Here is a 14856-nt window from a genome sequence, read left to right as displayed (position 1 = left end):
CTAGTCATAACTGTGCTGTGTTTAGTAATTTAGCCATTATTATTATAATTACTTCAACGCTCGGTTAAAAGCAATGTTGAAAGCGAAACTTTAACGTAAACTTGTTGGAAGAATAAGCAAATTAAAATAGTTTTTATGCCAAAATTTGGCTGAAAGCAGATTTATTATGTGTCGCTGCGGATTAATAGTTACTAAATTAATACTTAAATACATACATATATACATATGCTATATTTTTTAGTATCAATCAGCGCTTATTTAGGCACCCTTTAATATTTAGAACTTTAGTACATATTTCATGAAGCGAACATTTTACTCTCGCTACTCGAATATAACTGACATTACTCATATTCACCTTTCACATTGGTTTCCGTAGTAACAATGACCCCAACATATTTATTTTTAGCATTCAAGGTCGCTCAGTAATGCAGCAACTCATGGTCCAGTTGCAAGACAGCTTAACTAATTGACTCGCCCAACGGTTATCGCTGCGAAGCAGCATGAAATAATTATGGTTGCTGCTTAATGCATCTGCGCACATATGCARATCCAGATCACATCAGATATATGCACATGTACATACATATACATGTGTATATACTTATTATATTTGTGCAGACGAATTTCTTGGCTGCTAGTAATYCAAGCTTTTATCCAACTAAGCCAAGAACAAGACAAGACCCTTAAAAAGCAATTTAAGAACTCATATAACATCTGATCAAAATTGACCCGAACTGATAAAATAAATCACGTATTTTTTTTTTTTTATAAATTTCTATTGTTGCCGCTTAAACCGATTTTCCATACAGTTGGTATAAACCTCGGTTAAGATGATCTTCGTGCATTCAGAGAATTTTAGTTTTCTATCGTTTCACATCATTTTTGAAGCGCTATGCGCAGTTTCTTGAATAGTTTCGACGTCAACTTTATAAGCCCACGTCCCTTCATTAATAATGAATTTGAAACACGTAGGGTCCTAAGCTAAGTAGTTACTTTTGTTGATMTTTTGGTATGGTCCAGCATTGATAAACTACCGAAAACATTATTCAAATGTGTTGAGTGGATTCATGAGAGCTGTTGCGACCATCTATCTCCAACACACGATTTTTAAGCGTAATTTCTTCAACTTTTTCATATTATTGCCATTAACAGTGGCGGCTGGTCGAGGTCGTAATAAAGTAGACTAACCAGCACTTTTTTGTTGAATCCATATTATCATAATAGTTTTTATCATAAAACCTGGGGAAATTATCATAGTTTCTTGAAATTTTAACCAAAAATTTGTGCAGAATTCAGAAAATAGTATCAACATTATCAAATTAATGCCCGGTCGCGAAAATAACATCACAACGTTGAATGGCAAACAGCCCATATCAAACGTTTTCGTAACACCAATGTGTTAGGGAACTCTCCAAAGATCATTCCAGGTGGTGTATTCTTCCCAATGAATGACTGTTAAGCATATACACATATCAATTTATTTTCGAAAGCATGGCGAAGACTCGTGAGATCCAAATTGATAGAGTAGTRATGACCGAACGAATTTTTTTTTAACTTTATGATGACTATGAACCGATTCAGGCGAGAGCACAACCTTAACTAGATAGACCATGAGCCCTGCTAAGTTTTTAGGAACAGTCATTCTTCAGTAGGCTAAGTTTAASCTTTCGCTTTAAGGAAACTAATTTGAAAGACTATGGTATGAAATTATTAGACAAAGCATATAAGGAACTCGAAAAAATCAAGTACAATTCGAAAATTACTCTGCTAAACCTATATTAATTAAAAGACGAAACTATCGGGATCATTAACTACTATAGAATGTAGCTATTATAGAAATATTCAATATTATAAGCCAACCTCTTTMAAAGCTTTCACTAAAATTTATTATTTCTCCCCTCCTTTTAGCTACAACAACTCGATTAAAAGCAAGTGAGCAAACAACAACTTCAGACTCAAGGCATTTTGATAGCTGCAACATACTATAAATAACAATAGAGCAAGAAATATTTGTGGCAACAGCAGCARCAACAAGCGTAACAATATTTTCGCRTCCAATTTGTGGAAACGTGGGAGATGTCTGCCGTAAGGCATCGGCCCCTGGCACCGCCGGGCAATGCCGGCGACAGCGATGACAACTTTACCGACGACGAGAGCACACCATTAACCCAAGATATTTATGGCGGAAGGTAAAGCTATACTCACAAATGTGTATACAACAACACCTAAACGTATTAAGCTTAAATGTATTCATGTCATACAACAACACAAATGACSCGCAAAAGGCCTACGACTTCAGCGCACAATAGATTTTGAGTTCAAATGTAGTTGCAACGTGCCACAAGCGGTGTTGCATGAYGGGTGCAGGCGCCTTGACAACCAAAGGGGCAAATTGTGGCTTTACTTGTATGTGTTTGTTTGGTTGTTGTTGTCGCCTTTGCGCAAAATGTTATTTATGCAAATTACCATGTAAGTGCACTGATAATGTGACAGCTATGAAATGAACAATGAGCAACGGCATATTTGAATATATCTTGCAAAGAGCATTAAGGTGGGGACTTTTTTTTAAACAACTTGTCTCTTTTAGATATAAAAGTGTATGTACATGTGCACAATAAAGTGATCCAATTTGTTTGAACAGTGTTTGGGTAAAAAAAAAAATTATTTGAATAGCACTACTCAACAAAGCTAAAGAAAAATTTTGTAACTGAAGATAAGAGTTCTTTGGGTTATTTGATGTGTTCTGATTACGAATTTGAGTTTAAAAATGTTGCATCACGTACAGCTTTTTATGTCATTTTAGTAAATGGTGGTAGTTTGACCCCTACATTCCTYGACTRCAACACRGAAAAATCATACGTGTTAGCAAAATTATTGTTTTTAGCAGACCCTAACGCCGAACTTCCCACGACTGTGGTTACGGTTCTTTCGCTGGTTTTAGTTGGCGAGGATTTCGTTTTCCTTACGCTTTCTCTTGTCACCTTTCATCAAAGTTTATTTTAGTATTGTGTCTCTTGTCTATGTTGATTGGGTCACCACCAAGAGTTGCTATCCGTCCTCCGAAAAAATAGTYGCATTTTATGATCTCTGTAACSAGACCAAGGCGAGCGTTGACACCAGCGTTATGAGACTGTGCGCTCAGATCCGACAAACGCATAGATGTAGTSTTCTCATCTTACATCTACTGCGACGTACTCTGTGGCCTGCCAGCGGTTTAACGGTACGCGGGGATACCAAATTCAGACATCGCTTCATAAAGGCAGCTCCTTTTCGTCCTTCGAAAGCAGCTTTGAAATCGACGAAGAGGTGGTGTGTGTCGATACTCCTTTCACCGGTCTTTTCCAGGATTTAGCGCATGGTGAAAATCTAGTCGGTTGTTGATTTGCCAAGTCTAAAGCCACACTGATAAGGTCCAATCAGTTTGTTGACGGTGTACTTTAATCTTTCACACAATACGTTCTACAGAACCTTATATGCGATGTTGAGGAGGCTAATCCCACGGTAGTTGGCACAAATTGTGGGGGATGGAGTCATGTGTAGAAGTTCACGCGATTGAGGAAAATTCTCTGATCAYCATTCAGTTGGGTATCCTCTGACTAGCCTAAGAACATCCGTTTAAAGGCGAGCTAAAGTGAGAAATCGAAAATATCCCCTACATAGGGTTGTGCGCAGGGTTTGGAACCCGCCACGTAAAAAAAACACCCCCAATGAAAAGCAATAACCAGGCTCAGATGGACATTAGCGAGTAAAAATATATCTTTAAGAAATATGCGCAATGTCCGAGTTGCAAAAAGACTAAATTTATAAAAGGTCGACAACGACAAACCTTCTCATTTCTTAAAAAAAAAAAAATGCGCATTTCACTGAAAATTTTCCGGTAATGAATCCTTTCGTCCTTTTTAATATACCCAGCGTAAGCTGGTTTTAATTTTAATCAATACCAGCATTGCTCTTAATCGCATAGAAGTTTGAAGCAACCCAAACTAAACGAAAGCAAGCTGTCTTAGGTTGTGAAAAAACGATTCCAAACGCACCAAAAGCGCCCGAAACGTCAGAAACCAGTCAGACGGAACTTTATGAAATATGCTACACTACAATTAAATAACTGTGAGCAAGCTTGAATTGACTGACCTCACACGCCTCTTTTATTTATTTACGTTAAGGCACTTAAAGCTAATTCCCACAAAGAGGGTGCGGCTCAACAGTCATAATTAATCACTTTTACTTTTATAATTATAACAAATGCACAAACCCACATACCTGAAATAGGTACGTGCCCCATAACTATTTGAAATGCCGGAACTTATTCCATTCAAACACTGACTACTCGCGCAGTACTTTAGAATGAGAAATTAACCCACCACARGCCAGCGATAATTGGACAAACCATAAACCAAATAGACACCATTAAATACTACAATCTAAAAAAGAACCTTACTCCCATCGTTACAGCCAACGCACAATACAAGAAACAAAAGGCTGGGATGTCTTCCGTGATCCACCGATTAAGATCGAGACGGGCTCGACGGCCAATCAGGAATGCCTGGAGCTCACAGTGAAGATATTGAAGATCTTCGCATATGCTTTCACATTCATCTTGGTGTTAACGGGTGGGGTTATGGCGAAGGTCTGTGTACTGTTTATGACATCACAAATACGTAAAGATAAGAAAATAGAATACTGCAATAAAGATTTGGTAAGTTAAATATTATATAATAAATTTCAGTATTTTTTATTTATATGAATTTGTAACTCATGCTCAAGGGTCGCGACAAAACATTCGTCGTTAAATTGCCCGAAGAGGAGCGCATCGCATGGATTTGGGCACTGCTGATTGCCTATGCGATACCCGAGATCGGTGCCTTCATACGTTCGGCGCGTATTTGTTTCTTCAAAACATTTCGTGTGCCCAAGACGGGGCACTTTCTCTTCGTCACGCTTATGGAGAGTCTGAGCTGTTTTGGTACCGCTTTGCTAATGTTCGTCGTGCTGCCACAAATCGATGCCATACAGGGTGCCATGTTGACGAATTGCTTGTGCGTTATACCTGGTATACTGGGGCTTTTGTCACGCTGTTCCAARGAGGGTAAACGWGCCGTGAAAGTACTTATTGATATGGCTGCGATAGCGGCACAAGTAACTGGTTTCGTTATATGGCCATTACTAGAGAATCGTCCGGAATTGTGGGTCATACCGATTGCCTGCGTGATGATCTCTTGCGGTTGGTGGGAGAACTTTGTGTCACTGCAATCGCCCATTGGCTTGGTGCGTGCAATGGGSCGCGTGAAGGATGAGATGCGCACTACACGTTACTTCAGTCACATGTTCCTTTCATTATGGAAGGTTGTGTTGTTCGTCTGTTTCGCGCTACTCATCTTTTGGGCGCAGGGTGACGAGCCTGGCAACATTTTCAGCATGTATGGTGACGCGTTGGGCCCACATAAGATTTCAATTGACGAATTGGCTACCAGTTTGACGGGCAACTTGCCAGATACATTGGATGCAGCCAATATAGATAGCATAGAGATTGAYGCCGTACACAATACGGTTATTTATGTGCTACTCATACAGATTTTTAGCGCTTATCTTTGTTACATCTTTGGAAAATTCGCTTGTAAGATTCTCATACAGGGCTTCAGTTACGCCTTCCCGGTTAGTTTGACTATACCCATCACGGTTTCMYTGTTGATCGCAGCCTGCGGTTTGCGCATAGACGATCCATGCTTTTTCCACGACACCATCCCGGACTATCTATTCTTCACAAGTCCACGCAACTTCCGTTTCAATGATTTTGTGACACAACAAATGGCTTGGGCGTGGATATTGTGGCTGCTTAGTCAGACATGGATCTCACTGCACATTTGGACACCGAAATGTGAACGTTTGGCWACAACAGAGAAGTTATTCGTACGTCCGATGTATTCGGCGCTGCTGATTGATCAGTCTATGGCCATGAACCGGCGAAGRGATGACCAAGCCGACGTGAAGACCGAGGTAAGTACAATTCTATACAACTAGAGAAAAGTAGAGTAAATTTTTCCCCAATATTCTTTTGCAGGATTTATCGGAAATCGAGAAAGAGAAAGGCGACGAATACTATGAAACCATTTCTGTGCACACCGATGGTTCAGCTATACAAAATAAGCCGAGCATTAAGTCTTCAGATCACATTACCAGAATATATGCCTGYGCCACCATGTGGCATGAAACGAAAGACGAGATGATGGAGTTCTTAAAAAGTATCATGCGTATGGACGAGGACCAGTGTGCGCGACGTGTGGCCCAGAAATATCTACGCATCGTTGATCCGGACTACTATGAATTTGAAAGTGAGYAGCTAAARTCTAAAAARTTGTAAAGAATTTCTAATTAACCTCTTTATGCTTTAGCACATACTTTCTTCGATGACGCTTTTGAAATTTCCGATCACAGCGATGACGATATTCAAGTCAATCGTTTCGTCAAACTGCTTGTTGCCACTATGGATGATGCGGCTTCCGAAATTCATCAGACCACCATACGCTTACGTCCACCCAAAAAGTATCCAACCCCTTATGGTGGTCGTCTAGTGTGGACTCTACCCGGTAAGACCAAATTCATTACACATCTGAAGGATAAGGATCGTATACGTCATCGTAAACGTTGGTCACAAGTCATGTACATGTACTACTTGCTCGGTCATCGTCTCATTGAGCTACCCATATCTGCCGATCGTAAAGATGAGATTGCGCAAAACACTTACCTGCTAACATTGGATGGCGATATTGACTTCAAACCGAACGCTGTAACGTTGCTGATCGATTTGATGAAGAAGAATCGTAACCTGGGCGCAGCATGTGGACGCATTCATCCTGTGGGCTCGGGCCCTATGGTATGGTATCAACTCTTCGAATACGCTATTGGTCATTGGCTGCAAAAAGCCACCGAACACATGATCGGCTGTGTACTTTGTAGTCCCGGCTGCTTCTCACTTTTCCGTGGCAAAGCGCTTATGGACGATAATGTTATGAAAAAGTATACAACACGTTCGGATCAAGCTCGTCACTACGTACAGTACGATCAGGGTGAAGATCGTTGGCTTTGTACTTTATTGCTGCAGCGTGGTTATCGTGTCGAATATTCAGCTGCCTCCGATGCGTACACTCACTGTCCCGAAGGTTTCAATGAGTTCTACAATCAACGTCGTCGTTGGGTGCCTTCTACCATCGCAAACATTATGGATCTGCTGGGTGACGCTAAACGCACTATAAAGATTAACGACAACATTTCGCTGCTTTACATCTTCTACCAGATGATGTTGATTGGCGGCACCATTCTTGGACCTGGCACTATTTTCCTTATGTTGGTGGGTGCTTTCGTAGCCGCCTTCCGCATCGACAATTGGACCTCCTTCCACTACAATATTGTGCCGATCTTGCTCTTCATGTTAGTCTGCTTCACTTGTAAATCGAATATCCAGCTATTTGTGGCACAGGTGCTATCCACGGCGTATGCGCTCATCATGATGGCGGTAATCGTGGGTACGGCTTTGCAATTGGGCGAGGATGGTATCGGCTCACCATCCGCTATATTCTTGATTGCTATGACGGGGTCATTTTGGATAGCGGCGTGTTTGCATCCGCAAGAATTTTGGTGCATCACGGCAGGTCTTATCTATTTGCTTTCCATACCATCTATGTACCTGTTGCTTATTCTGTATTCGATCATCAATCTGAATGTCGTCTCTTGGGGTACACGTGAAGTGGTCGCTAAAAAGACGAAGAAGGAAATGGAAGCGGAAAAGAAAGCAGCCGAAGAGGCTGCCAAGCGCGTAAAGCAAAAGAGCATGCTCAGTTTCTTGCAAAGTGGCATTGGCGATAATGGAGACGAGGAGGGTTCCATTGAGTTCTCATTAGCAGGCTTATTCCGTTGTATACTCTGTACGCATGGCAAAACATCAGAGGAAAAAGCGCAACTCACAGCGATTGCCGAGTCATCTGTCTCTTATACACATCTAGATGTGTATAAGAGACAGGGCTTATTCCGTTGTATACTCTGTACGCATGGCAAAACATCAGAGGAAAAAGCGCAACTCACAGCGATTGCCGAGTCATTAAATACCATCAAGACAAGACTGGAAGCTTTGGAACACACTTTAGATCCACATGGTCATTCACGACATGGGCGCAGACGTACGACATCTAGCGGTTCAAAAGATCATCATTTGTTGTCTTCGGTTGCGGAGAAGTCTGGTGATGAGTCGGAGGAATCAGATTCAGACACTTCGGCAGAACCACGTCAAGAACGTGATTTCCTAACAAATCCATTCTGGATTGAGGACCAAGATTTGCGTAAGGGCGARGTTGACTTCTTGTCAAGCACGGAAATTCAGTTCTGGAAAGATCTGATCGACAAATATCTATTCCCAATTGATAACGATCCGGTGGAACAGGTAATTTTGTGGTTCTTTTCGTTTGCGTTCAGGCTTCGGTTGAGCGCAAATGCATTTACAAGGTGGATTAACTCAAAGATCGTACACCAGGGTTTCCGTTAATCATTTCGCCAGCATTGTACGCTAGCGGATGTGCTCAGCTACTACAATTTTCGCACTGCCTTATTGTTTTTAATGTTTTTCTTATTTCAATTATTAATGTACATGCATTTTTTAGGCTAGAATTGCTAAAGATCTTAAAGAGTTGCGCGACTCCTCCGTGTTCGCCTTTTTCATGTGTAATGCGCTATTCGTTTTAATCGTGTTCTTGTTGCAATTGAACAAGGACAACATACACGTGAAATGGCCTTTTGGTGTACGCACAAACATAACCTACGACGAATCCACACAAGAGGTAAATTTCGGCAAGGGGATTTCATGCGCGTGACGTCAAATGACACAGGAAAATATAAAGCACAAACAAATTTTCATAAGCATGTAGGCAGAAGCAACAACAATCACCGTTTGACGTCATCGTAAAAGAAATCCCCAATTGAACATTTTACTAACATATTTCTTTTTTCTTTTCTCCTTTTCTTATATTAAAAAATTTAAAAAAAAATCAACTATCCTTTAAAATGGAAAATTAAAATTTCATGAAATATAAAAAAACTGAAATAAATCATAAAATATGCAAATGCTTTGTGCGGTGCTGTGATAAACGAAACAAAACCAAAACTGACGTTAATCGTACGCAATAACGGCAATATTAAAATTAACCGAACAAACAATATGTCACGAACGAAAAAAATATCGCTGCTGAATGTTAAAACGAATTATTACTTTTATTATACTAAATTGAAATCAAAACAAAAAACAACAACAATAAACAGGCACGCATCGCAGCCGATCTCATTGATTTGAGGAACAAGTCCGTCTTCGCATTTTTCATGGCCAATGCCTTGTTCGTCCTGATTGTGTTCTTGCTTCAGCTGAACAAGGATAAATTGCACGTTGTCTGGCCACTGGGCGTCAAGACAAATATAACGTATATTGAAGAGACATCAGAGGTTTTTATCTGCTGTATTCTCTCTTGTTGTTCACACACACTCTCTTCTAACTGTTGTCATGGTTTTGCTGTACATTTTTCCGTTTTAACTATTTATATACATACATACATATACGTATATATTCGTATATAAAAACTTGTTTATAACCTAATTAATTGTAAATTAAATTATCGATAACATAATTCTCCTACATTTGTGCAAAATTAAAAAAAAAGCAGAACTAAAATGTGTTAAATTTGTAACACCCCTTTCCCCTAATAGTCACTGCTCTACTACTTTTTTAATTTTTAACTATTGTTTTTCAATTTTTAGTTTGTTCTTTGTGTTTAACAATGTTTGAAAACTTTTTTTCGCTTTCAAAATTTACTCACAAACCACAAAACATTTTCCCAAAGCCAGAAATACAAAAGCGGTTTTGGATTTATTGTAAAATCTAATTCTATTCTATATAAGTACAGGCAGCTTGTTCGCATGAACCTGACTGTCCACGCATAATTTGAAATAATTCGAAAACTCGTTATTGTCAGTGTTGTTTTAATGTTTCCATCACCTAAAACCCAAATATTATATATTATATAATTTGTTGATTACATTGGGCGTGGTTTTGTAATATTTTTTTATATACAAATAGAATATTGTTATCATTTAAGTCATTTTATTTATTTAATTATTTATTGATTGCTAAGGAAACGGTTGCACGCATTAATTTATTATTTTTTTATAATTACATATGAATGAACAAATATTTCTAAAAACTTCACGTATTTAAACGCTCACGATGTTATTCACTTTGTGCTTGCTTTGTATTCATTGTTTTTGGGTGTAAGTCAGAAAATATATAATATATCATCGCAGAAAATCACTCGTTAGCCAACGGATTCGGTTATGCTGCACTTTATAGTATTAATGTCCTTCAATACTTTACCAACGCAGTATTTCTTAAACGCATTTCTATGAGCGCTTTTGTCATTTTAGGCCAAGGCTGGATCAATGTCGAGTAGGTAGAGCTTTCTCTACAGATCCAATAAAATATCCGCACTATCCGATTGGGTTCAGTCGCTTTGAACCCTCCTTAACTTAATCTAAAGTGCTTCGACTTTCGAACACCATTTCTTCTCTATACTTTATAGGATAAAAYCGACGGCATACCATAGAGTATTCTGCCGATTTATGGATATAAAGAGGTTAGTCTTTGCTTTTCTGAGCAACTCAGGGGCCCCAGGCTTCAGGGATGTAGGCTTTCAAAACAGATGTTCATAATTTTTCTTAGCACTTGAATACTTAATCCTTTTACAATTTATCAATTAATCACAGAAGTCGACAGGCAAGAAATATKATCCTAAACGCTTAACTCAATCGAAACGAACCAAATCAAATCGATCTTAACTTATTCGATAAATTTTAAGTGATCATTTTGCAGATTTTTGCAGTAAACTTCATACAAAACTATGAGCTTTCCGATGAAAATGCATAAAAAATTATTAAAAAATTATTAAAAAATCAAACTTTAACAGTTAATACCTTTTAAACAGTTAGGTTTACGAAAAAGTGTCGTACTTGGAACCTCTTTTTCAGAAGACCAATCGGAAAAAATATTGATTTAACCCATTCTAGTGTATATAGTATGGTATAAATTGATGGAATAAGAAATTTCGAACAAGTCCATCACATATTGTATTCGTCAAATTAGGCGCCCAGTGACTATTCTCACTTTCCCGTATTCAAATGTGGCTCGCTGGAAATGTTAAAATAAGTGAAWAGCTGCATTTGGAAATTATGTCGTGGAATAAAGCCATATTTTCATTTAAATAGACATTTTTTCATTACTGGTCCACAAGCTCCATTAGTATTATATAATCAGGAAAATGATGACCACTTTCTTTAGCAAGCAAAATAATATATTTTCMCATATTTTTCTATTATACTCTTCATTTCTATTTTTCTTCAATATRAAACATAATAAATAAATTTTTATATTTTCTTTTTAAAAATATTTTATCGCTTTTCGAGAGTCAAGGAATTAATTGTAGTTGCTCGGAAGAGGCGCCGCTGGTTTATAAATGTTAGAATTTTCAAAGCTTAAAATTATCTACTTTTTATATCGTCGTTTTACAAATATGATGAAATAAATAGTCGTCTTAATCATAAAAAAACTTGCCTTTTAAGTTGCTATGAAATAAAACATTTTAAAAGCACTGCCTAAATTTAAATTTGCACTTATTAATTAAACCTGCAAGCTTTTATTAAAATACTTTATAATTTGTGTAGTATTTAATATTCGTATCTTTATATAATTTATGTTTTGTCTTATTAAAAGTTTCTTATAAGAAACATCTCTTTGTAACTCTCAAGCAAACATATTCTAGCTCGATTTGCGAGCGCACTTTTAAGGATAAATGTTTAGACAAAGCCAGCACAATGTCGGATTTCGCATAATTCCCACAAAATGAACATTTTACTCTTTTGCCGTGAACACGACCACCTACAAGCCACTACAACCACGTCCAGTCAATACAAAGTCTTCACAAACAACAGTAACCGTTACTACTTAAGCCATGAACTTGCCAACAAACAAGTACTCGTACCCTTATACATACATACATTTCATATACCGTTACCAAACATGGKTGCCCGTTTTGTATGCAAGACACCTGTCCATAACAGCTAACCCTTGCATTACTCAAACGAACATTTACGAACCCATCCCAAACAATCAATCATATAATGAATCATATGATGAACAAAATCACACACATTGCACATAAAAATGGTTTACAGAAGAATTTCTATAATTATTTTAAACATTTTTTTCTTATCGTACAATTTTAATTTGTGTAACTAACCCACAAATTACCTCGATTTTCTTGTATGACTGCGCAATTAAGCTAAATTTCTTTGCTTTGTCACCAATTTTCAACTTTTAGGTACACATTTCTAAGGAATACYTACAATTGGAACCGATCGGTTTGGTGTTTGTGTTCTTCTTTGCRCTCATTCTGATCATACAGTTTACYGCTATGTTRTTCCATCGTTTCGGCACCATTTCGCATATACTCGCCTCCACCGAGTTGAATTTCTGCAAGAAGAAGTCGGAGGAYACTTCACAGGACGCYTTGATAGACAAGGTAAGCATTAATCCGAAAATAATACCCTCTAATYTTTACATACTTGCAGCACGCTGTGGAGATCGTCAAAAATTTGCAACGTCTTCAAGGTATAGACGGTGATTATGACAATGACTCGGGCAGTGGACCCGATCGCATTGCACGTCGTCGTACGATACAAAATCTAGAGAAAGCACGTCAACCGCGTCGGCAAATTGGCACCTTGGACGTCGCTTTCAAGAAACGTTTCCTCAAAYTAACMGCGGATGAAAATAATCCAGGTAAGTCTTTTTTTATTTCTTCGAGAATACTTCTTTGAACTAATTGTGCATTCTTCCAAAAGCAACTCCAATACTCACGCGCCGCTTGACAATGCGCGCCGAAACGATACGCGCGCTGGAAGTGCGTAAGAACTCGGTAATGGCGGAACGACGTAAGTCAGCTATGCAAACACTGGGCGCAAAGAACGAGTATGGTATTACAACGACTGCTGCGGTAAGTCATATGATTATTTTTAATACACACAAAACATCATTTATTCCTTGCGGATCAACTCCGAAATATTTAATCCTTTCAACTTCAATATACTAAATAAATAATAACGACATTACCCAGCCTCAGTTTAGTCTGACAATCGCTGATATTCATCAGCATTTATTGTAAGAATCAGAGAAAACCTACCAGGAGGCGATAGTAATGCACCAAACTATCAGTCTTCAACCTTTCGAGACATTTTTCTTTTTAGGAAAAGTCTTCATCATATCCACCTCGAAAGATCAGTAGGTCTTGAGGCATTAAAGTAATTTTACAGAGGTAATCAGCTCTCTCAGCTGAGTCTCTTAGCTCTATGTGGACCCAAGTATGGTTAACTTTTTGCCGCAAATAACAGTCAATCTGAGAGTTATATTATTGAAATTCCGAGAGAATTTCATTCTGATATGTTGAGTATGTATGCCTGTTTCTCATAAATGGCTTAAGTCGTGTCAATACTTCCCTCAGCCTCCCATATTCCTAAAGATTTTCGAACTTTCAGTTGCTTTATTACATACTTTAAATCGGTCAATATGCGAGTTATCTTTACGCAATTGAKAGAACGTGTCTTTCTAATAATAATGTATACTTAATATGTCTGTCAGTATGCGAATTAACTTCACAAAATTGCATGAAAATATGTTCAACTCTATGCCAAATACAGTGGTATCTCGACATACGAGTGCCCCAACATACAAGTTTTTCGAGAYACGAGCCGACGAGCAAGTGATTTTTTGCTTTAAGTTACGAGCGAAATTCGAGATATGAGTGGCCTGAAACTGTAGCTGAAAGGATCTGTGAAAAATTGTAACCCGGTGTTTCAGTAGAGGAGCAGATTGTATCTCTGAAKAAATCCATGGGTCTAAAGGTGGAAGAGAGAGACGCGAACGAGCTCATCGAGGAGCACACCCAAGAACTGACGACTSAGGAGATACAAGAGTTACAGTCACAGCAGCATACTGAGGTTATGCAAGAAATTGGTTTTGAGGAGYCAGAGGATGAGATTATTTCTACAAGTGAGATAAAGGAGATCTTAGGAATGTGGGAGAGTTTCACAGTTCGTGAAAAAAAAACACCCAGAAAAAGTGGCAAAATGTCGTACATCTAACCTTTTTAATGACCTTGCCTAACTCATTTCCGGAACATTTTGAGAGGGATGAAGAAACAAACCTCCTTGGACATGTTTTTTTCTAAAYGGCCTACAGGKGAAAGCGAGAAAAATTTTGCGAAAAAGGCAAAGACCAGTGAGGATATCTAATTTATTTCTTTACATTCTCTTTTTTGTTTTTGTGTAATAAATATTTGATATTTATAAATACGTTTTTATTATTCAAAACCACGTAACAAAAATAACTGGGATGACATTTTGGAGGTTGGAACGGATTAATGGTAGTTCAATTGTTTTGTATGGGGAAATTTGCTTCGAGATACGAGTAATTCAAGATACAAGCAAGGTAGCGGAACGAATTAAACTCGTATGTCGAGGTACCACTGTATTACTGCAATCAGCCCAGATCTACTCTTAGCCCCAATTTGTCATAAAATAGTGATTAGCGAGATATCGATTTCCCAACTGAGTTTAAATTATATTTTTAATGTGTGCTTTCTTAAAAAATAAGTGAGTTAGCGCCAAATTTGAACACAATCGGACTAAACCTTAGTTTAGAAATCATTATGAATAATCTAGTAAATTCTGATTCTGAGTCTATGCCCAAAAAGTAGTAGCAGTATATCTTAGCCA

General features: G+C 38.1%; 1 protein-coding gene across 2 annotated transcripts in view; it reads left to right on the top strand.

Moving 5' to 3' along the window:
* The window catches only part of LOC108975368, a 47027-nt gene that overhangs the window by 30875 nt on the left and 1296 nt on the right, over nt 1-14856 (top strand). Inside the window, exons 2-11 of one of the 2 annotated variants that reach the window (XM_018943806.1) lie at nt 1909-2189; nt 4453-4696; nt 4765-5994; nt 6059-6329; nt 6390-7942; nt 8060-8431; nt 8649-8825; nt 12405-12605; nt 12655-12865; nt 12928-13079. In XM_018943806.1, the coding sequence (XP_018799351.1) occupies nt 2077-2189; nt 4453-4696; nt 4765-5994; nt 6059-6329; nt 6390-7942; nt 8060-8431; nt 8649-8825; nt 12405-12605; nt 12655-12865; nt 12928-13079 (4524 nt within the window). In that variant the 5' untranslated portion in view covers nt 1909-2076. Of the gene's footprint in view, nt 1-1908; nt 2190-4452; nt 4697-4764; nt 5995-6058; nt 6330-6389; nt 7943-8059; nt 8432-8648; nt 8826-9303; nt 9481-12404; nt 12606-12654; nt 12866-12927; nt 13080-14856 lie in introns of those variants that run through there. The other variant, XM_018943807.1, reaches the window with a different exon arrangement.

Source organism: Bactrocera latifrons, unplaced genomic scaffold (assembly GCF_001853355.1).
Source record: "Bactrocera latifrons isolate USDA-ARS-PBARC rearing strain unplaced genomic scaffold, ASM185335v1 scaffold_64, whole genome shotgun sequence".
NCBI classification, from domain to species: Eukaryota; Metazoa; Arthropoda; class Insecta; order Diptera; family Tephritidae; genus Bactrocera; species Bactrocera latifrons.
The sequence above is the reverse complement of the archived record's forward strand: the minus strand, read 5'-3'. Positions and strand labels throughout refer to the sequence as shown.